Source organism: Narcine bancroftii, chromosome 7 (genome assembly GCF_036971445.1).
Source record: "Narcine bancroftii isolate sNarBan1 chromosome 7, sNarBan1.hap1, whole genome shotgun sequence".
Lineage (NCBI taxonomy): Eukaryota > Metazoa > Chordata > Chondrichthyes > Torpediniformes > Narcinidae > Narcine > Narcine bancroftii.
The window spans coordinates 40,152,478-40,174,698 of NC_091475.1; the positions used below are offsets into that span (position 1 = coordinate 40,152,478).

The 22,221-nt window shown below is 39.6% G+C and overlaps 1 protein-coding gene across 3 annotated transcripts in view; it reads right to left on the reverse strand.

Annotated features, from left to right (window-relative positions):
* Nucleotides 1-20,654: 20,654 nt before the first annotated feature.
* The window catches only part of LOC138738799 (integrator complex subunit 6-like), a 73,169-nt gene continuing 71,602 nt past the window's right edge, over nucleotides 20,655-22,221 (reverse strand). For all 3 annotated transcript variants that reach the window (XM_069889733.1, XM_069889732.1, XM_069889734.1), the window contains one exon: nucleotides 20,655-21,439. In XM_069889733.1, the coding sequence (XP_069745834.1) occupies nucleotides 21,346-21,439 (94 nt within the window). In that variant the 3' untranslated portion in view covers nucleotides 20,655-21,345. The remainder of the gene's footprint in view (nucleotides 21,440-22,221) is intronic.

Consider the following 22,221-nt stretch of genomic DNA (forward strand, 5'->3'; position numbering starts at 1 on the left):
GATCCAGAAGAAGCACGAAAATTTGCAGAACAATTACAAAAATAGACTGAGGGATGAAGACGGGTAATGAGAGCAAAAATTATCACGATTGATATGTATGTGGGTAAAGACAAAAATAGACTGAGGGATGAAGACGGGTAAGGAGGGTAAAAATGACCACGATTGATATGTATGCGGGTAAAGAGGTACAAGAGTGAATAGAGACAACGGGCATATGTGAAAGTATCTGTAATTAGAGGAAAACATAGAAAGTATAGACAAGAATTAATAAGGGAAGGTAATGGAATAGAGAGAATAAGGAGGGAACTAAAAGAGTGACCTTTGTGACATATAAAAAACGAAATCTTTTCTGGGGGGGGCTGGGTGGGGGGAAAAGAGCGGTCACTGCAAAATCAGTTGACGCTTGCGAGTGGATTCGCAAATCCAAATGGAGAGGGGAGATGTGGTTGTCCGACAAGGGATAAAGGGCAACTCAGGAGGGGAAGGGGAGATTGGGGATAAAGAAGATAGAAATAGGAGAATAAGGAAAATGTTGGATGTTGTAGGAATGTTGTCTGGTAAAGAGTTGAAAATAAGAAAACAGAAATGGAAAAGGAGGAAAGGTAATGATGGAAAAACGGAAAGAGAAGATAAACAAAATATAAAATGGCTACGCTGAACTATATGACTCTAAATATTAATGGAATACATAACCAAATTAAAAGGAAGAAACTACTAAATTTACTGAAAAAGGAAAAAATAGATATAGCATTTGTCCAAGAAACACATTTAACTGAATTGGAGCACAAGAAATTAAAGAGAGATTGGGTAGGACATGTAACAGCAGCATCGTATAATTCAAAAGCAAGAGGAGTGGCTATATTAATTAGCAAAAATGTGCCATTTAAAATAGAAGAGGAAATAATAGATCCAGCAGGGAGATATGTTATGATAAAATGTCAGATATATTCAGAGCTTTGGAATCTACTTAATATATATTCACCTAACGAAGAAGATCAAAAGTTTATGCAAGATATCTTTTTGAAGGTAGCTAATACGCAAGGGAACATACTAATAGGAGGGGATTTCAATCTGAATTTGGATCCAAATATGGATAAAACGGGGAAAAAAATTAACAGGAAGAACAAAGTAACCAAATTTATAATTAAATCAATGCAAGAAATGAAACTTGTGGACATATGGAGGAAACAAAACCCAAAAGAAAAGGAATACTCATACTACTCGACTAGACATAAAACATACTCAAGGATAGACCTATTCCTGTTATCAGCCCACATACAAGGGAGAGTTAGGAAAACGGAATATAAAGCTAGACTATTATCGGACCACTCACCCCTGTTATTGGCAATAGAGCTAGAAGACATCCCTCCAAGAATGTATAGATGGAGATTAAACCCCATGCTACTTAAAAGACAGGATTTTAGAGAATTTATTGAAAAACAATTAAAAATGTACTTTGAAGTAAATACGGAATCAGTGGAAGATAAGTTTATACTATGGGACGCAATGAAAGCATTCATTAGAGGGCAAATAATAAGTTATGCAACCAAGATGAAGAAGGACTATAATCAGGAAACAGAGCAGTTGGAAAGGGAAATAATAAACATAGAAAAAAAATTAGCAATAAAGGAAGATACAACCAAAAGAAGAGAATTGGCGGATAAAAAAATAAAATATGAAACATTACAAACATATAAGGTGGAGAAGAATATAATGAAGACAAAACAGAAATATTATGAACTAGGGGAAAAAACACACAAAATCCTAGCATGGCAGCTTAAGACAGAGCAAACTAAGAAAACGGTATTGGCAACAAGGAAAAAAGACAAACAAATTACATATAATCCAAAAGAAATTAAGGAAAACTTCAGAGAATTCTATGAACAATTATACCGAACCGAAAACGAAGGGAAAGAAGGGAAAATAGATGAATTTTTGACTAAAATTGAACTACCAAAACTACAAATAGAGGAACAAAATAAATTAACAGAACCATTTGGAACAGTAGAAATACAAGAGATAATAAAAAATTTACCAAATAATAAGACACCAGGAGAGGATGGACTCCCAATAGAATTCTACAAAACATTTAAAGACCTAATAATACCGCCCCTCCTGGATGTAATCAACCAGATTGATGAGACACAAAACTTACCAGATTCATGTAAAACAGCAATAATTACAGTGATACTAAAACAAGGGAAAGATCCACTCTCACCAGCGTCATATAGACCAATATCTTTGCTAAACACAGATTATAAGATAATAGCTAAACTATTAGCGAACAGATTAGCAGAACAGGTACCGAAAATGGTAAATTTAGACCAAACTGGATTTATCAAAAAAAGACGCACAACAGACAATATTTGTAAATTTATTAACTTAATTCATGCAGTAGAAGGAAATAAAGCACCGGCAGTAGCAGTTGCTTTAGACGCAGAGAAGGCCTTCGACAGAGTAGAATGGAATTACTTGTTCAAAGTATTGCAAAAATTCAGTTTACCGGAGAAGTATATTAATTGGATTAAAGCATTATATAAGGGACCGTTAGCGAAAGTGACAGTAAATGGACATGTATCAAAGCAATTTAACTTAAGCAGGTCAACGCGGCAGGGATGCCCACTATCACCATTATTGTTTGCGCTAGCTATAGAACCACTAGCAGAATCGATAAGAAGAGATAATAATATAAAAGGAATAAAAATAAAAGACAGGGAATATAAAATCAGTCTGTTTGCGGATGATGTGATAGTGTACTTAACAGAACCAGAACTATCAATAAAAGAACTATATAAGAAATTGAAGGAATATGGAGAAGTGTCGGGATACAAGATAAACGTAAATAAAAGTGAAGCAATGCCTATGAATAACGCGGATTTCTCAAAATTTAAGGAGGAATCCCCATTCAGATGGCAAACGCAGGCAATAAGATACCTAGGTGTGCAAATAAACAAAAATCTAGGCCAATTATATAAACTCAATTACAATCCACTAATGAAAAAACTACAGGACGATTTAGAGCATTGGAAAGAGCTACCACTAACACTGATAGGAAGGATAAACTGTATTAAAATGAACATTTTTCCAAGGATACTATACTTATTTCAGGCATTGCCAATACAACTGACAGAAAAATTCTTCAAAGAGTTAAAGAAAATAATAAGGAGATTTTTATGGAGAGGGGGGAAACCGAGGATAGCACTAGACAAATTAACAGAATGGTATAAACAAGGAGGCTTACAATTGCCAAACTTCAAAAATTATTATAGAGCCGCACAATTAAGGTACCTATCAGATTTTTATCAAACAAGGGAAAAACCAGACTGGACGAGACTAGAATTAGATAAAATAGGGGAAAAGATACCTGAACACATATTATATAAATGGGACGAAAAATTGGTACAACATAGAACTTCTCCAGTATTACACCATCTCCTCAATATATGGAAGAAGATACATGTAGAAAGAAATAAAATAAATTACCAAATACCAAAACTAATATTGACGCAAAATAAGCTACTCCCTTTTACAATAGACAACCTTGCCTTTAGAAAATGGGAAAAAAAAGGGATTAAAAGAATAGAAAATTGTTTTTCAGGAAGTAGATTCTTATCCTTTGAACAAATGAGAGATAAGTACAATATAACGGGAGATACAGCGCTGGCATATTACCAACTGAGATCCTACTTGAAAGATAAATTAGGAAGCAACTTGAGTTTACCAGAGGGAAGTAACCTTGAATATGTGATTACAGATACAATGTTAATCAAAAGATTTATAAAAAATATGTATATTAAACTGCAAGAAAAGGAAAATGAGGAAACAAATGGTAAAACTAAACAAAAATGGGAACAAGATTTAAATATAAAGATAAAAAAGGAAACATGGGAGAAGTTATGCTCTGGAACGATGAGAAATACAATAAATACGAGGCTGCGTATGATACAATATAATTGGTTACACAGACTATACATTACACCGCAAAAGTTAAATAAATGGGACCCAACAGTATCTGATAGATGTTTTCGATGTAAAAAAGAAAGGGGAACAACAATTCATGCAATCTGGACATGTGAGAGAGTAGAAAAATTTTGGGATGATCTCAATCAGATATTAAATAAAATAACAGAAAACAATATACCAAAGAATCCAGAGATCTTTCTCCTAAGTAACATAAAAAATAAAGAATTTGGAATTGACTTGGAGGATGCACAAAAAAGATTTGTTAAGATAGCCCTAGCTGTAGCAAAAAAATGTATTATGTCAACCTGGAAATTGGAAGATAATTTGAAAATACAACAATGGTATATAGAAATGAATAAATGTATTCCATTAGAAAAAATAACATATAGTTTAAGAAATAATATTGAAATATTCGAACAAGTATGGGAGCCTTACATTAAATACAATAGCGAAAACCTACCGGGAACAAACATTACCTAAGTTGATGGAAGGAGAAGAGAAGAAAAAAATGGACTCAGTAGAATTTCTGGTGTATTTTTGTTGAATGACAACATTGTCTAACTGAATTAATGCAACCTAGATTGTATAACTAAAATGGATGAGAGGGGGGAGGGATGGGGGGGTGGCTTGGGAGGAGGGAGGGGGGAGGGAGAAAAAGTCACTGTAAATGTGTGGAAAAGAAAAAGTGTATATCATGGCTATTGTGATTTATGGTGTGAAAAATAAAAAATTAAAAAAAAAAAAAAAAAAAAAAAAAGCTGAATTCCTGCAGGTTTCAACAACCCCAACGTTTCTCACCAGCTGCAAGTTGTGTGATGGGTAATTCACCACTAAGAGTGAATGCATCTTCAAAAACACAAAATGCTCCAGCCACTTGAGGCGAATTAACCAGCTTGTATATATGCAATGTCAGTGAGAGGGATTCACTCGTAAGGTTGTTATGGCTGAAGGGTAGTCGTGGGGATGAGCTCCTGCTGCTACACAAATGGTCTTCATGGCATGCGTCTCTAACAACCTCTGACAATCAAATCCAACTCCTGGCCTTCACGTGTGGCGTAGTTCTTATGCCCGGCAGATCGGCAAAGGTGGGCTACTAGTGCCTTGAATCTGGTCACTCTGAGCAGCTGGGGCTCGTTACAAACAGATAATAACTCATTTCAGAGAGGGAAATTTTCAATTTCAAACCTCCACTTCCTTGTGGCCACACCTGCTCATGGGAAAGGCTTTGGGAGTAAACCCCAAGGAAAAATCTGGAGTCGGAGCCCCAAAGGCAGCTGACTGCAGTACCCAGCACTGGCACGGCAAGTCCTGCAGTGCTGCTGGCACCAAACTATACTGACTTTCGTCATTCCTTTTGACATGTCATTAGCTTGGGGGGGGTGGGCGATGAATCTCCATATCAAATCTGCCCTGGCTTGCGACCTGCAGAGGCCAGTCCAGCTACTATTGGAGGTGCAGTACCCATGGTCAACCATGACCAAAGGAGGTCAAATACAAGATAGGGAGTTAATCTTTAGGGTGGTGAAGACACAAAGCATTCTCTCCACCACCCTAAAGAGTCATTCTCCAATCCCTGTGATGCCATGGTTTACCTTCACCAAAGTACACTTCAGAAACTCACCCTGACTGCTCTGACACACCTCTCACACCCTGACATCTACCATGTAGCAGGCAAGGTTTCCATGCACACACCACTATGTCTTGGAAATATAATAATGTTTCTTCATTATCCACCCTGCCATACTTTGGGATCATCTTCTCCTGCAAGGGTTCAAACTGCCTCACCATTGCCACCTTTTCAAGGGCATTGAGGGATAAACATTGCTGTAAATTAATAAAAATAAACTTCAATAGGAAGTCAGCATTTTCAAAGCAGTTTCCTGACATAAATATTTTCCCCAGCCAATAACCACCAACTTGAAGGGCTTTGAGAGAATAAACGAGGAGAAACCAAAATTGCAATAAGCAGAGTCAAATCAAAAGAACTGAAGGAGGAACAAAAAGTGGACGGGTTGTTGCAACAATGAACCTCATTAGTTAAAAGAGGGAAAATATGCCAGTCATACATCAAGAGCAATTATTTACTGAGCTTGCGGAGAACAGAGAACTCAAAAGTTGAAAACTAAAATAAAAATGATTTTGCTTTAATGCCCTAGATCTCTCTCCACAGGAGTACTTCTCCCAAGGATATTCCACCCTAGAGATCTCCTGAAGGTACTTGTCGTCTCTTGGGCACATGTCATGAGGGGGGGGGGGGGTTGGGTTCCTCCCCAGGGGACTCCTTCCAAAGGCATGCTTCCATAAGGGCATGCATCCACAGGGTGGTCCTCCCTGGTACTCTCCTCCCTCAAGGCTCTCTCATCCTTAGGGTACTCCTCCTGAGGGCATTCTGGCCTCAATCTCTCTCTGAGGGTATTTCTCCCTAGGACTTTCCTCTCCAGGCTGCCTCTCTATCTTGCTCAATCATTGAATAAGATTAGGGCCTCAGTTGCATTTTCTGGCTATTTTCCATAAACTTTTGACTGTTACAGTCCAAAAATCTGCCCATAATGGCCCTTTATCTAAACTGGAGTATGATACTGGTTCAAATGAAGAGTCTTCGACCTGAAACATTTTCTATTTCCCTGTGAATAGATTCTGTCTGACTGCTTAAGTTCTTGCAGCAGTTTGGTTTTGTTTTAGATTTAAGCATCCATTACTCCGAATCTTCTGTTTCAATAAGATCACTTCTTATTCACTGGAAGGTTCAAATGACTCAACCTATCCTTGTACATCAACTCCATCACAGGAATCAACCTAGTGAACCGTCTTTGAATATATAACGAAGTATGCTGTTGGGACCCAAGATTTGTGTTTGGGAAACTGCTGCATTATCCCAAACTGACGGGTCACTAGATCTAGCTCTGGACATCACAGAAACCAGGGCAGCTTTCTGCTCCATGAAAAAGCAGCAAGGGAAGTGCTTTTTGGGATCACTAAGTGAACTGAAGGCAGGAACAAATTCCAAAGAAATGATGATTAATTTTGGGAAGTCTCGACTTGTCAACTACATGGAAGATGACCAATGTCATTCGTGATCATCAGGTCTACTTTTGAATGCTGTACATATTTTTTAAAAACCCTTCTTTTTACCTCATGTTGCCAGATTCCTCTGTGACCCCCCCCCCCCCCCCCCGCAACAACCCCAAGCTCCAGATTCCCTTCTACTTTTATGTGGGAAGTTTATAGTCATGTTTAGAGCTGTAAAAAAGCATAATATTCAAAGCTTACACTGCAACAAATTATATTTTATATTTTTTTTACAGTAAGAATCAGGGTTAATTCTTGACAACTTGGCAATGGTGAATTATTGAATTATTGATCAGAGTTAAGGAGACAAAGATGCTTTCTCCCATAAATTTTCAGGTAGTTTTCCCCCCAGCAAAGCAAACCCTCAATTTCCACTGCCAAGGAGGCCAAGGGCAATAGGTGTATGGGACTACCACCTTCAGCTTCCCCTCCAACTATCCTGACTCTCAATACATCATCAATTCTTCAGTGGTGAGGTGCAGCTCCTGGAACTCCCTGCCAAATAGCACAGTGGGGGCACCTTCACTAAAAAAAACCCGCAGCAGATGAGAAGATAACACACCACCACCTTCTCAAGACCAATTGCATCTGTGTACATTTTTGCCATTTCAAACATACAGATTATTTCTTCCCTATTGTGAAGAAGGAGCCGTCATCCTTCTAAACATTTCATGCAGTGGAGACAAAATCTATGTACAACCCCCCCCTCCCCCAAACAACCATGTAAATGACCAGAAAGAATGTACATTTCAAAATACCTGTGCAACTGAGTTAAATGCTGGAATCATTATACTGCAAATTGCTTCATCTTCAGTCTTGAGAAAGCAGAACTTTCCCCAACTCCATGCTATTTACCCTCTTGCCCCGAACACAATTAAACACTGGAACAGCAAAAATGTAGTCTGGTGGGAGTAGAGTCCCACTGTCAACCACAGGACAACCTCTTGTCTGCAACTCTGTTATGGTCTTTGTCTAAGTCCAATGGCTGTAAAATTACTTGTGCTCTTGATCTTTCATTCCCTTTGTTTCTTGCATCCCAGAGTACAGCAATGATATGGCAGTATGTAACATCTCCATTCAGATCTCATGCAGTGCTATCAATTAGTGCTTCCCAGAGATGGAAAGAACCCCTTTTGATAAACAAAGGATCTAAATACTTGGTTAATGTTAATATGAGTTTATTGTCTCACACACACACACACACTTTCAATGTACTCAAGTGCACAATGTGACCACAAAGCATTTCCCCCATTACCACATCCTTGACAAAAACAACACGGGAATGTCTCATTTATTCACAATCAACGTTAATCAACGCAAATATTTTTGGATCATGAGAAAAAGAGACAGTTTTATTCCTGCACAAATCCCAACATTTACATTTATAGATTTGTTTAATTAGGTGACACAAGAAGGCAGCTGGCAGCATAAAAGGCCCCCATCACCCTGATTACAACCTCTTCTCACCACTACCTTCAGAGAGAAGATACAGAAGTCTAAAAACCAACACCTCTAAGTTCAGGAACAGTTTTTATCCAACAGCTATCGGGCTCTTGAACCTCCCCATACTACCCTAGGCCTAACCATACACCTCTGTCTGCATTATTGAAACATCACTGTTTTCCTTTCACTCATTGCAACTATTTATATCAATCTTTTTATATTGATTATCTTTCTGTCTTGGTCTATCGCGATCATTTAATGTGCACCTATTGAAGTTGGCTTGTTACCTTTGGTCCATTGTACTTGTGTATATGACAATCAACTCTCGTTATCATTTGGAGATGGCAGAGGTGAACGAATGTCAGGAAGCCCAAGCTCAGAAATGTGAATTCAACAGTTGTGTTCATTTACTTTTCAAACTGCAGGAGAGGCGCTGCTTGGAGAATCGCTTCAACTCCCATTGCTGGTCAGGCAAATTGTTTCGACAATTTGGTTTTATTTTCGACTCTCTTTTGTTTAAATGACATTCATTGTAAATGATCTGTTCTGGTGATATTGGCATTTACTCTCCCTCCCTCGTTGCTCCGACAACCACCTTGCCTGCCCGACGTGCTGAGGAGGGTTGGTGAGAATCAACAGTGGGTCCAGACTGAAATCAGATTTATAAAGCACCGCATTTTCCGGACCTGAATTCATATTCTCAAACTGATGAAACTTCGCCAAGTTACTCATTCAGAGTTCTGCATTCACAGTCCGGTGTGCTGGTGTGTTCAAAAGAATACAGCTACTTTGACTAGACTTACAGGGGTTGGAGGTTGCCTTGGTCACTTCCCAACAGCGCTGAGGAAGGGGGGGATTGACCGATGCGCAGAAGTGAACTTGAATGGTGGGTGTTGCGTGGGATTTAGGTCGCGAGGTCCCTTCTTTTCTCGTCTGGTTCACTATTAGGACCCGCTTGTCGGACTGCGAGGAGAGGGGTAAAGGGAGTGCGGAGAAGAGACTGCAAACCTACCCACACTCACAGCCAGTCTCATGACTTGTCTCGACCGGGCACAAGAGTGAGAGGAGGCGCCAGCGGAGAACGGCGAAAAGGCAGGAAATAAAGCTGCAGGTAATTTATCTGACCTTGTATTGAAGGAGATCGAAATGTGCTGATGCACTCTGAGCCGCTGTTCAAAATAATGTTCTCCCCTTTACTGGAAATACCTTCAGGTGTTTTAAATACCGGTTAAAATGATTCGCAAATACAGATGAAGGTGGAGTGAAGGGGTCGTGTCCGTGCAAGGGGCAACAGGCCAAGCAGAGCGAAACAGCTCAGGTCCAGAATGCAGGTGGAAGTCTTTGAACCGCCGCTGCGGAGGGTTGAACGTGAGTCGGACCGGTCGGGAGAGCCGTTTACAGTCGCATCTTCTTAATGAGCACAAAGCAATCCCTCGCTTTTCTTTCCAGGACGCGTGTTACTTTACGGCCAGCGACACTTTTCTCCGGACGTGTGTGGACCTTGGATTTGAACTCTCTACGGGCCTGCATTCAACAGCACGAGGCCATGGTCGCTCCGGGTGAAAGGGCTCATGGTGTCCTCCCCAGAACGGCGACGACGCTTCTAAAGTTCCCGATCTGCCTTTTCAATGGAACGACGATAAGCTCTGGGGCTCCGACCTTATCCATGGGGAGAAAGCGACACACGACGGTTCGGGTTGGATCTTTCCGCGACTCCTGTGGGGAGGAGGGGTTGGGGTTGTGTTAAAGAAAGAATGGAACCGGATCGGAGCGAGGGTTCCGCAAACACAAGGTTCCCGGTGATGGGCTTTAGGTCACTAGGAAGCTCCTCCTCTTCTTGACCTCCTGTTCTCACTCCGCCCCCCCACCACCACCACTTGTGGTTCCCTCCCCTACCATCTCTCCACTTCCCAATTGAACACCGAGCTGGAACGGAACGTGGCTGGGCTTATTGGGAAAGAGCGGGGAGGTGTGGAGAATGGATCGACCTCAAGAAGCAGATCGGGGCAATAAACTCAGCATTAAAGTGGTTCAGGATTCTACCTCCCTGCCATTGCTCGCTCCACATCAATTCCTAGATTAATCACAGCGCTAAGAATTGGGATTCTCGTGTTTTAATGCTCAATGCAAGACCAGAAGACGGAGGAGCCATTTAATCATGAGCTGATCCATTTTCCCCATAACTTTTGATGCCCTGGCTAATCAATAACCTATGAATCTCTGCCTTAAATACACTCAATGTCTTGGTCTCCACAACCACCTGTGACCACCGATTCACTACTGTCTGGCTAAAGAAATTCCTTCACATCTCCATCCTCCATCCTGTACTCTTCCACCAAGGGAACCATCCTTCCTACATTTACTGTCCACACGTTTCAACATTCAAAACGTTTTGGTGAGATTCTCCAAAGTTCAACCTGTCCAGGCCAAGTTTTCCTCATCTGATAACTCTTTCATTCTCAGAATCATCTTTGTGAACCTCCTCTGAATGCTCTCAAATACCAGCACATCCTTTCTTAAATGAGCCCAAAACTACTCACAATATCTTTGTCTTATGAACGTTATATCCGCACTGTTATATTTTATTCCTCTTGAAATGAATGCCAGACTCATCCTGCAAACTTACCTTCAGGGTATCCTGCATGAAAACTCCCAGGGATTTTTTCCATTATTCCCCATTGAGAAAATAGTCTGCCAGTTTATTTCTCCTCCCAAAGTGCATGATGCACACTTGCTTACATTTTATTTCATTTTCCACTTCTGTCATTTCCCCTCATCTCTCTAAACCCTTCTGCAGCCTTCTGGTTTCTTCAACACTACTTGGTCATCCATCTTCCTTAGTATTATCTACAAAATGGCCACAAAGCCATTCATTCCAGAATCTAAATAATTGATTATTCAACATAAGTGGCCCCATCACAAACCCTGTGGAACACCACAAGCAGCTGAAAGCCAACCAGAATAGGATCCCTGCATTCGAACTCTGCTTCCTGCCAATCAGTCAATGCTCTGCCCACACTAGTACATTTCTTGTTATACCATGGGCTTTCATCTTGTTAAGTAGCCTCATGTGCAGCATCTTGTCAAAGGCCTTCTGAAGATCCAAATAGACAACATCTCCTTTATCCAGCCTGCTTCAAAGAATTCCAATAGGTTTGTCAAGCAAGATTTTCCTTTAAGGAAACCATGCTGGCTTTGGCCTACCTTGTCATGTGTTTCTAAGAACTCCATAACCTCATCCTTGACAATGAATTCCAACTTGCAAATTCCTATAATTTTCTTTCTGCTGCCTCCCTCCCTTGTTGAATAGTGGGGTGACATTTGTGATTTTCCTGTCCACTGGGACCACATGAGAATCTGTTGATTCGTGAAAAATTATTACCAATGCTTCCATGATCTCTACCACTACCTCTTTCAGAACCTGAGGGTGCTTATCCACCATTAGACCATTCAGCTTTCTGAGCACCTTCTCCCAGAGAAAGTAACAGCACTCACCTCCCTTCCCTGATACTCTTGGATATCCAGCACACTGCAAATGTCTTTCCACTGTGAAGATTGATGCAAAATACTCATTTAGCACCTCAGCTGTCTCCTTGTCTCCCCTTGTTATTTCTCCAGCATCATTTTCTAGTAGTCTTATATCTACTCTCACCTCTTTTTGTTCTTTATTTACTTAAAGCTGTTTATATCCTCTTTGATATTATTTGCCAGCCTACTTTCATCCTTCATCTTTTCCCTTCTCAAGAATTTTTCAGTTACCTTCTGCAAATTTTTTAAAAAACTTCCCTAATCCTCTATCTTGACACTAATTTTTGCTTCTTTGTATGCCCTCTTTTTTGCTTTTACATTGGCTTTGACTTCCCTTGTCTGCCACAGTTGTGACTTTTTCCATTTGAATCTTTCCTCTTTTTTTTGTTATCGATCTTGCAACCTCATTTCTTGCAGAAACTCCATTGATTGCTGCTACAGCTTACTCTTGCTCCCTTCCAATCTACTTTCGCCAGTCCTCCTCTCATGCCACTTTAACTTCCTTTACTCCACTGGAATACCAACACATCTCTTTAGTTTCTCCTTGTTAAATCTCAAATTGAACCCCATCACAATGATCACTGCTCCCTAATGATTCCTTTACCCTAAAACCTCTAATCACCTCTGGTGCATTACACAACACCCAATCCAGTAGGTCATCAACTTGCTGCTCTAAAAAGTCATCTCATAGGCTTTCTAAAAATTTTCTTGAGATCCAATCCTAGCCTGGTTTATAACCACCACCCCCCCCCCCCACCCCCACAGCATCTACTTGCTTGTTTAAAATCTCCCATGACATTGACCCATACCAACTATGGAGGTCTATAGATAACTGCCAACTGTGTCCTTTTAGCCTTGCCATTTCTTAACAGCCCATAATTATTCTACATCTTCTGATCCTATGACAGCTCTTTCTGATGATTTAATGTTATTCCTTACCGACAGATCCATTACCACCCCCTCTGCTTACCTGCTTATCCTTTCAATACGCTGTGTATCCTTGGACATTCAGCTTCCAATGACATCCATCCTTCAGCCACAACTCTGTGATGGCCACATCATACCTGCCAAAGTATAGCTGTTCTATAAGATCATCCACTTTAATTTTTGATGCTAAATGCATTTAACTACAAAGTCTATAGCTCTGTATTTGTTACTTTTTTAAAAACTATGTCCCATAGCTGCCATATTGCCCTATTTGCCACAAACTGTCTATCAGCTGACCCTTGTGCGCCAACCACCTCCTCCTCTTGCAACTTTATTTTGGTTCTCACTCCCCTACCAAACTAGTCTACCCCTACCTCTCAAACTAGTTTACCCCCACTTCTTCTGCCATCCCATCTGTATCACCAAACCTCCCTATCAGGAGATTGGTTACCCTCCAGTTCAGGTGTAACCTGTCCCACTTGTACAGATCTCTCCTTCCCAGAAAAGGTTCCAATAATCCAAAATCTTGAAACCTTGCCCCATCTCCTCAGTCACTTATTTGTCTGTGCTATGTAGTGGAGTTTCAGTTATAATATTAAAATGATTACAAGGGATGTGTCACCTTCACTTCATGGTACAAATAATTAGATTTTTCAAGTGCATGGGAAAGAATTCAGATATGATTTGACTTGAATGATGTAAAGTTGGGTCTAAAATAAGGTCCAGACAATCCTGTAATCACTGATAAAATAGATGGCTGCCATTCCACGACCAACTACATCATAAAATGAGGATTCAATTAAGGTCAACAGGTAGGACTACTTAGCTTTGGGAGATCGATTTAGAGTTTAAAGAAAGAACAATGTTTAATTTTTCCCAGAAGGGTTCATTGTAAATAAATGGAATGAAGCAATGACTGCATAGAATAACAACTTTGTTATTACCTTCCAAAGTGTCAAATTTATGTGGGTTGTTAGATGCTGTCATATTAACCTGGCTATTTTCAATGGCAAAATACATGTGCTTGGAAGTCAATATTCGATAACACAATTGATCTTCACAGGTGAAATTAAAAAATCTGATACCCCAGCCAATAGTAAATCCATCGCTCGCACAGATCATTATTTTCAGCACCTTGCACTTCCAAAAAAAAACAAATGGCAGAAACCCTTTTCTCTCTCAGAGAGAGAGAGATGTTCCCATTTACCAAAGCAGATGGAAATGTCATTAAAATGCCAATGATGTATCAAGCAGCAGAGGTGAATTATGGTCAGTGAATAACCATCACATCTGTGGTACAGATCTTCAATTCTGTGGGAAGTACAAACAAGAATATTCAGCCAAGTCTGTTGTCACAAAGTAACTTGAATGTTCTTGCATCTAAAATTACATAACACAATGTACTAATGAAGCCCGATCGCTCTTATAAACTCAGTGAAATAATTATATTCTAATTAGAAATTATGAAAAACTTGTCCAAAATTGCTTTTTTAATTTTTATAGCACATGGAACTCAGGACAGATGTAATAGACAATCTGTATGACAGTTCCATGCTTATTTATGTAACTCATTTAATTTCCAGAATGGAGAAATGTTGAATCAGGTTGCATTCAATGAAATAATCTTGAATCTTTGTTTACAACAGCAAACCCCTGTCTAAATTAGCCCAAGACCAATTTTCATTCATCTGTGGGGATCATTCTAATAACAGATGCATGCAAGGCTGTTGTGAAAACCTTCCCATTTCCGCTCCAGATTTCCAGGGGTAAATAGAATTAAACCTGCTTATGAAATATTTACAGCCAGGAGCCTGGCCCTGCACAACTCTCCTTCCCTTCCTCAAACCAAAAATAATGAATATAACTTGGGTATAAATTGTCAGATCTTTAAAATCAGGTAGGGTTACTAATTCTGGTATGTATTTCTTCTCCTCCTCCCCCCACCCACCCACCAATTACATTCCACATCAGATCAAGGCAGGAAGTAATCAGAGGTTTATAGTGGTTGATATCTGGAGCACTCAATAAGCAATCATTCCAAGTGAAAGAAACAAAATCATCAATTACGTAAAACCACACATCACAGCTCAAACTCTTTCAGCATGGACCAAAAGCATGAGAAGAATGAAAATGGAACTTTTCTTACCCAGGTGAGTTTGGTCCTTGCATACACAAAGTCAGAAATTACAATAGTCAATGACACCCTCTAACATTTCCATAACAAAATGCAGTGGATAAAATATCCATTTATCCACACCATCACATCAGCCATTCTTATTGAATAGTGGAGCATGGTCAACAAGCAAGATGGCCAACTCCCACTCCCATTTCTTTTGTTATTCAATCTACTTCTCTGCACAAGATGATCCGCTAAAAATGAAAAACATCAGCTGTGGCGTTTTAATCTAAAGTGTGGAGTTATTATTCAAATACCTCAGTTGAATTAAATCTGAGGAGTTTCCAACAAGCGATTATATACCAAAATGACATCAGGAAGACCCAAATAAACAAGCACATCTTCAATTATTTTTCTTTATATTCAAGCTTCCTGCCATTACAAGAAACTTATTCTCCTCTTGTTTAATTAATTAATTCATGTGCTCCCAAATTTGCTAACCATTAAGTAACACTTCCTAAGGCTGACAAAATATCCTAATCATTTACTTGAAGTTCTTTAGTTTTAGGAAATATATATTAATGTTAATTGATAATTTGAGTAATATTTCAGAGTTTCCTGTCAATTGGAGAGTGCAACACTCACTGGTGCAGAGGGATGGATCACCCTTCTGCCTTTTACAGACTGTATCAGGAGCATGATGTATCAGGTTTTATCACCAAGATACAAGAGACCTGCCTCCACCACCTCCCCTCTCTGCGCGCCCCCAACCACCACCACCTTCACAAAACCAGTTTGATTATTTCCACTCTGCATTCAAGTGAGGGTGCAACTGATAAGGTAAATGAAGTTTTATTGTCATGGATCAGGACACAAAAAGCAGGCAAGAAGATTTTGGTTCTGTTACTTACACAGAGAACAGATATGCAAATAGATGGAGAACGACATGTTGAATTAACACCAAAATCCATGAAGTTCATTTTATGGTGTTTCCTTGAACTTAATCTCTGAATGGAGGCGATCCACTCAGATTTTAAAACAAAGAGGGAGCAGAGCTGTTGGTCACTGAATCGACCAATTCAGGTCTGTCGCTTTTCAATTGAAATTTTTTTGCCAATCAATAAACTCCCTTTAATGAGGAATCGTAACATTTTACAAAACCATGTTGAATTTGAATACTCCCCTCATGACTTCATTATGTCCTGCCACAATTATTACCCTTGTTGTAACCCAGAGACTGAACATGCTGATTGCCAATCAGTTCATTTAAAAGCATTCAATGGATGCAATCTCTAGGCCTTCCCACCTTTGCAGCAAAGTGCATGGAGTGAGAAGTCATCACGTTGAAGGGCAGCACGCTTAGTACCAGTTAGTGCAATGCTATTACACCCCAGTGACCTGAGTTACACTTTCTGTAAGGAGTTTGTACATGTCCCGTGTCTATGTGGGTTTCCTCTGACCCTTCAAAATGTAAGGGGGGGGTGTAGGTTCATTGGGTTGCACGGACTCACGGCCAAAAGGGCCCATTATCGTGCTGTATGTCTAAACCCTAACCTCATCACAAATTGGTTGTGCACATTCATACACTAACACTGCTTCATGAATTTGTATTAAACACACTCAAGTTCACTCATTTAAAATCAAACTAGCAAGATCAAATTGTCTGCCCTTTTGCACCCAAGCCTGGATTTACTTTACATTTCACTGACTCCATTATAGAGGAACAAACTGATTGCATCTTACCACACTTCATGTTTAGGTTTAAAGTGCAAAGTAAGTTCAACCTCAAGACAACTTTGGGAAACACTGATCTTTTCAGTCCCAGCAAAGCAGACTTCAGAGGAATTTCAAGTAAGCAGTATACTAATTCTAACAAGACAGGAGGTTATAAATAATGTAACATTGTAATAGGTATTTTGTAATATTTCTATTTAATCTTAGCAGAAAGCAGTGTCCATATTTAAACCATATCATTAAATGCAGAGAAATACCCAATTGTTGTACAAGAAATAGGTTTCTAATGAAAGTAATAATCAAGATTCATCCTGAAATGTAATTGTAATTTTGAATGTTGAGTAACTAACTGATGGTTCATAATTTTAGAGCTTGAGAAACTCTCTCTGAAGCTATTCGTGAAGCAAGAATAGAAGTAACAGAAGATGGTACTGAAGCTGCAGCTGCTACAGGTATTTACTGTTATGAATGAGGTGCTTCTGGAGTAGCTTTTGGAGAAGTGATGTATGTTATTCTCAGATGTCTTCTTTGGCTTGGCTTCGCGGACGAAGATTTATGGAGGGGGTAAAAGTCCACGTCAGCTGCAGGCTCGTTTGTGGCTGACAAGTCCGATGCGGGACAGGCAGACATGGTTGCAACGGCTGCAGGGGAAAATTGGTTGGTTGGGGTTGGGTGTTGGGTTTTTCCTCCTTTGCCTTTTGTCAGTGAGGTGGGCTCTGCGGTCTTCTTCAAAGGAGGTTGCTGCCCGCCAAACTGTGAGGCGCCAAGATGCACGGTTTGAGGCGATATCAGCCCACTGGCGGTGGTCAATGTGGCAGGCACCAAGAGATTTCTTTAGGCAATCCTTGTACCTTTTCTTTGGTGCACCTCTGTCATGGTGGCCAGTGGAGAGCTCGCCATATAACACAATCCTGGGAAGGCGATGGACACAATTCTCAGATGTACACAAGGACAAAATGGCTTCTCTTGAATGCCAGTGCTAATGTTCAGAACTTGAAGTATCTTGGTGTCAGCTGAAGGCATTATTTTTCTCTGTCAGAAGGTTCTGAAGTCAAGTCCATGCAAGAGACTACTGTTGGCCCACTGAGGTGCTTGAACACTGCACTTTCTGATGGATGCAAAAGATCCCAGGGAATTGCTCTTCAGATCCTCAAGCAATAACACCAAAACATTATTTGCTCAGTTATCATTATGCCATCTGTGGGGACTTGCCAAATACAAATTGGCTTATCCCGGGAGATGAAGGGAGAATAGTTCTCGTCGCATGCCAAATTTGTTTGGGGAAAAGAAATAATGTTATCCTATTTCACCCCAAGCAGACTATGCTCTTAAAAAATTTAAAGTAGCATTTTTTTTAAAAATGCATGCAAAAAATGTTGCAGCAGGATAATTGGTAAGAAGTTGATCAAGTTCTTCACCTGCCACAAATGAGCTCTTACCGTACAGGTAATGCACCTGGGACAAATTTGGAATAGGGACTACCACATTAATCAGGCACAAGGAGAATTCAATATTGCTGTTAGATTTACCATGAAACCAGAAAATTAGTCACTTCTTTGGGAATAATAGATGCAAGTATAGAACATGAAGAAAACCTGAGCAATGCCAAAACTGATCAGTAAAGGAGAGAAAATCTGAACAATGGAGATCATTAGGCAGAATTAAATAAGACATTATAGAAAGTTATTCAAAATCATGAGATATTTAACAACTAATAAATCTCTTTTTTGATTTGGCCTGTTTTAACTTTATTCCATTTTGTTTTAGTCATGGTTCTACTGAAAAGATCCCGGGCTCTTGTGTTCAAGGCTGATAGGCCATATTACTTTCTACTGCGCCATCTCAACACAGGTAACATGATCTTGATGTGTTGTTTTTCAGAAACAGCTCTTCAAAAGCAGGCATTGCTATCCAAATTATACATCATGTTCCCTTTTTTTCCTGCTCACAGGCAAACATCCCAGCTTATTTCATATCTCCACATAACTGAAGCCTGATCTAGTTATACCAGATCATCCCTGCATTCTTTCAAGGTCACAGAATTAAAAACTATGCTCCAAGGTCTTATCAATGTTTTACCTTGTTGCATTTGCATTCAGGTTTTATTAATTACATCTTATAATCAGTGATCATTTAACTGTTGATTGTTTGTCATCAATACCAAAAGAGCTTAGACGCAAGTTATGAATGACAACATATTATGTAGCATTCTGATTGTTCAGGTATTGAATTTCCATCTTGCAGAACTTGAACATGATGTCAAATTTCTGGTTAATAAGAGCCATTTAAATCCACAGGAACAATCGTTCCAATGGGCCGAGTGATGGATCCTCTTGAATAAAAATATTCTTCAGGATACCGGAGATGTAATCTGGATGAATCATTAAACCACGACCCTGTCTGTTCTCTCAGGTGGATGCAAAAGATTTCATGGCACTATTTTGAAGAATAGCTGGGGATTTAAACCCCCCCCCCCACCACCCCAATAGACCTGACCATAAACTATCCCTTCACCAGCATCACTGAAGTGGACACCATCTCATCTTTATCACACTGCTGTTTTTGGGAACCCAACATGCAAGTTGGCTGAAGTACTTACTATATTTCAACATTTGACTACAAAATTGTGGAATTCCTGAAAGGCACAATAAAAAAAGTCTGTGGTATTTTAAATTATAAATTCTCCAGTAACCTTTCAGGAATTTGTATGTTATTGAAATAACACTTTTCTTTGAACATAAAAAATAGGAGCAGGAGTCAGGTCATCCAGCCTGTCAAACCTTTCAATGAGATCATAGCTGATATGATGATTGGCTCATCTCCTACCTGCCTTTTCCCTATATCCCTCAATTCCCCAAGTATGTAAAAATCTATTCAACCTGATCTTAAATATATTTACTGAGGACACCTCCACTGCTTCAACTGGCAGCAATTTCCACAGAGTAACCGCTCTCTGGGAAAAGCAGTTCCTCCTCATCTCGGTCTTAAATCTACTACCCGGAATCTTGAGGCTGTATCCCTAGTTCTAGTCTCCCCCCCACTAATGGGAACAACGGACCTACCGTAATCTTATCTATACCTTTTATAATAAGTTTCTAGATCCCCTCTTATTCTTCCCCATTCCAGCAAGTAGAGTCCCAGATGACTCAATTTATCCTCATAGGCTAACCCTCTCATTTCTGGAATCAACTGGTGAATTCCTCTGGACCGCCTCCAAAACTAGCACAAACTTCACGCAAGGAGACCAGAATTGCACGCAGTTCTCCACATGCGGCATCACCAGTACCTTGTACAGTTGCAGAACCTCCCTGCTCCTAAACTCAATCCTTCTATCAATGAAGGCCAGCATTCTATTTGCCTTCTTGAGTGCCGGCTGCACCTGCAAACCAACCTTTTGCAATTCATTTGCCAATCGACAGAGATTATGTGCCATCCCTATGTATAAACTGAGGTCATAAAAAGCTTGCAAGTTTGAATGCTAAAACAAACAGCTAACTCATCTGTGTCTCAACATTTAATATTTTTGCTAAATTAAAGGTTGTCAGCCACAGCAGTATTCACACACAGGAGTGACACTGCAAATGAGATTTAACCAAAAAGTTACACTTAAGCACGTGCTACTTCCTTTGACTTTGTCCACTTTAACCATTCAGACTTGATATGTTTTAAAGGGGGGTGGGGGGGGGAATCATCCCATGTTGTATTAACCGGTTTAAGGGCACTACCAATGCTTCATTATACACCAGCATACATGGTTAACACCTGTAAAGACTGCATCTACTAAAGGAGGTAGGCAATTCATTAATTTCAATGGTCAAGGGAGAAAACAGAACTACACAAGATGGTTACACATGCACTGGAAAACAATCCAATATAAAATAGATATTTTTTTAATGCAGGAAATAGTAACAAAGGCATTTTAAATAATCTTCAAAATATGGCCTTTTATGACAGAATGTTCCATTCAAAAATAATTTGTCTTAGGCAAATCAGTTTTTGTTTAAAAAAGACAAATGTCCTTATTGTTTTACAGTTTTCTTGATAACGGCCAGTTCCCAATGAATTATCAGGAGGAATGACCTGGAGAATTCAGGTTAGGTCACAAGGAAACTGCAACAAAATGTAGACGACAAAAATCACATCTTGGAATTCATTGGACACAGGACTTTCCTCCTTCAATTCCATGCAACATGAAAATTAAATTGGGTTCATTTTTGCCAAATGATTTATCCCATTTGAGGCAAGCTGCTTCAACACAAAAACAATGGTTAATCACAGAAAGTAAATGTTTGTTACAAAGTGGCGTCTTTCTGAAGTTCATATGTCATCTGCTCAAAGTGACGTGCTTCATGCCCAATGTCCTGAATACATCATCTTTATCACCATGTCGCTTCTAATTCTACTTTTGCCAAGGTCCAGATAGTCCAACTGTGCAAAGAAAAGGCGAATTTAACCACAGAGCAAGTGAAAGTACAGTAAAGTAAGCTTGTGTGGTCCAACGTGGCTTCCTCAAAGGCTTTAAGAGAATACCAAAAACAGTCCAGTCTCACGCATCTCTGGATTCATTATCGGTTGTTGATATAATTTACCCGAGTGGATTTACTTTGTATCTCTTCCAAAATCCCTTCAAGCTCTTCGATCAGTACTCGCTTTTTAAATCTATTTTTAAAAAATTAATAGCATTAATGTTTTGTAGCAAGAATCCACTAACAGTCTTTCATCACTAAGTCAATTAGAATGGTGGAGACCTTTAGACCATGAATGATATTTACTAATGCAATTTCAAAACTGATAAAGACATAACTTGATCCAATTCAATTAACTGGTTTACTTCAGTCAAGGTAACATCCAGAATAGGTCTAATCAGACTCACGGAATCACTCAGATTACTTTAATTCCAAATAAAAGATGTGCCACTTTCTCACTTGAACAGGTCACCTCATTAAACTATCTAATTTTTAAACTTCTCCATGCCTTTAGTCACATCGACAGCCTTCATGGCTTTCTTTCAAAAGTTGACATTACTTCTTCCTTCCTGCTCACAGTTAAAAGCAATTGAAGGTCACTTGAGCACAATATGAGGAATCTACCAATTCTTGAGAAAAACAATTTCAGGATATCAGCTTGAATTAGCTTTCATTTTACTGGTACTTGGTTTTTTTTTAAAAAAAGATCATGCTTCAATAGAAAAGACAAAGCTTTTTTGTACCCTGCCTGGGGGGTGATGGTGGCAAATATTTAAAATCCAAAATGTTCAGAGTTTCCCTTACTCTCAAGGCAGTATTCTTTCACACATCGCCCCCCTCCCCCTCCCCAAGTGGAAAAGTTACTGCAGTCATGAGTTTGGCCCTCATTTCTTTCAGCACAATTGTATGGTTCCCTGTTTGTTTCAGTGGCATATCCAAACTCAATGCTGGACAGTTTAGTGGCTGTTGAATCCT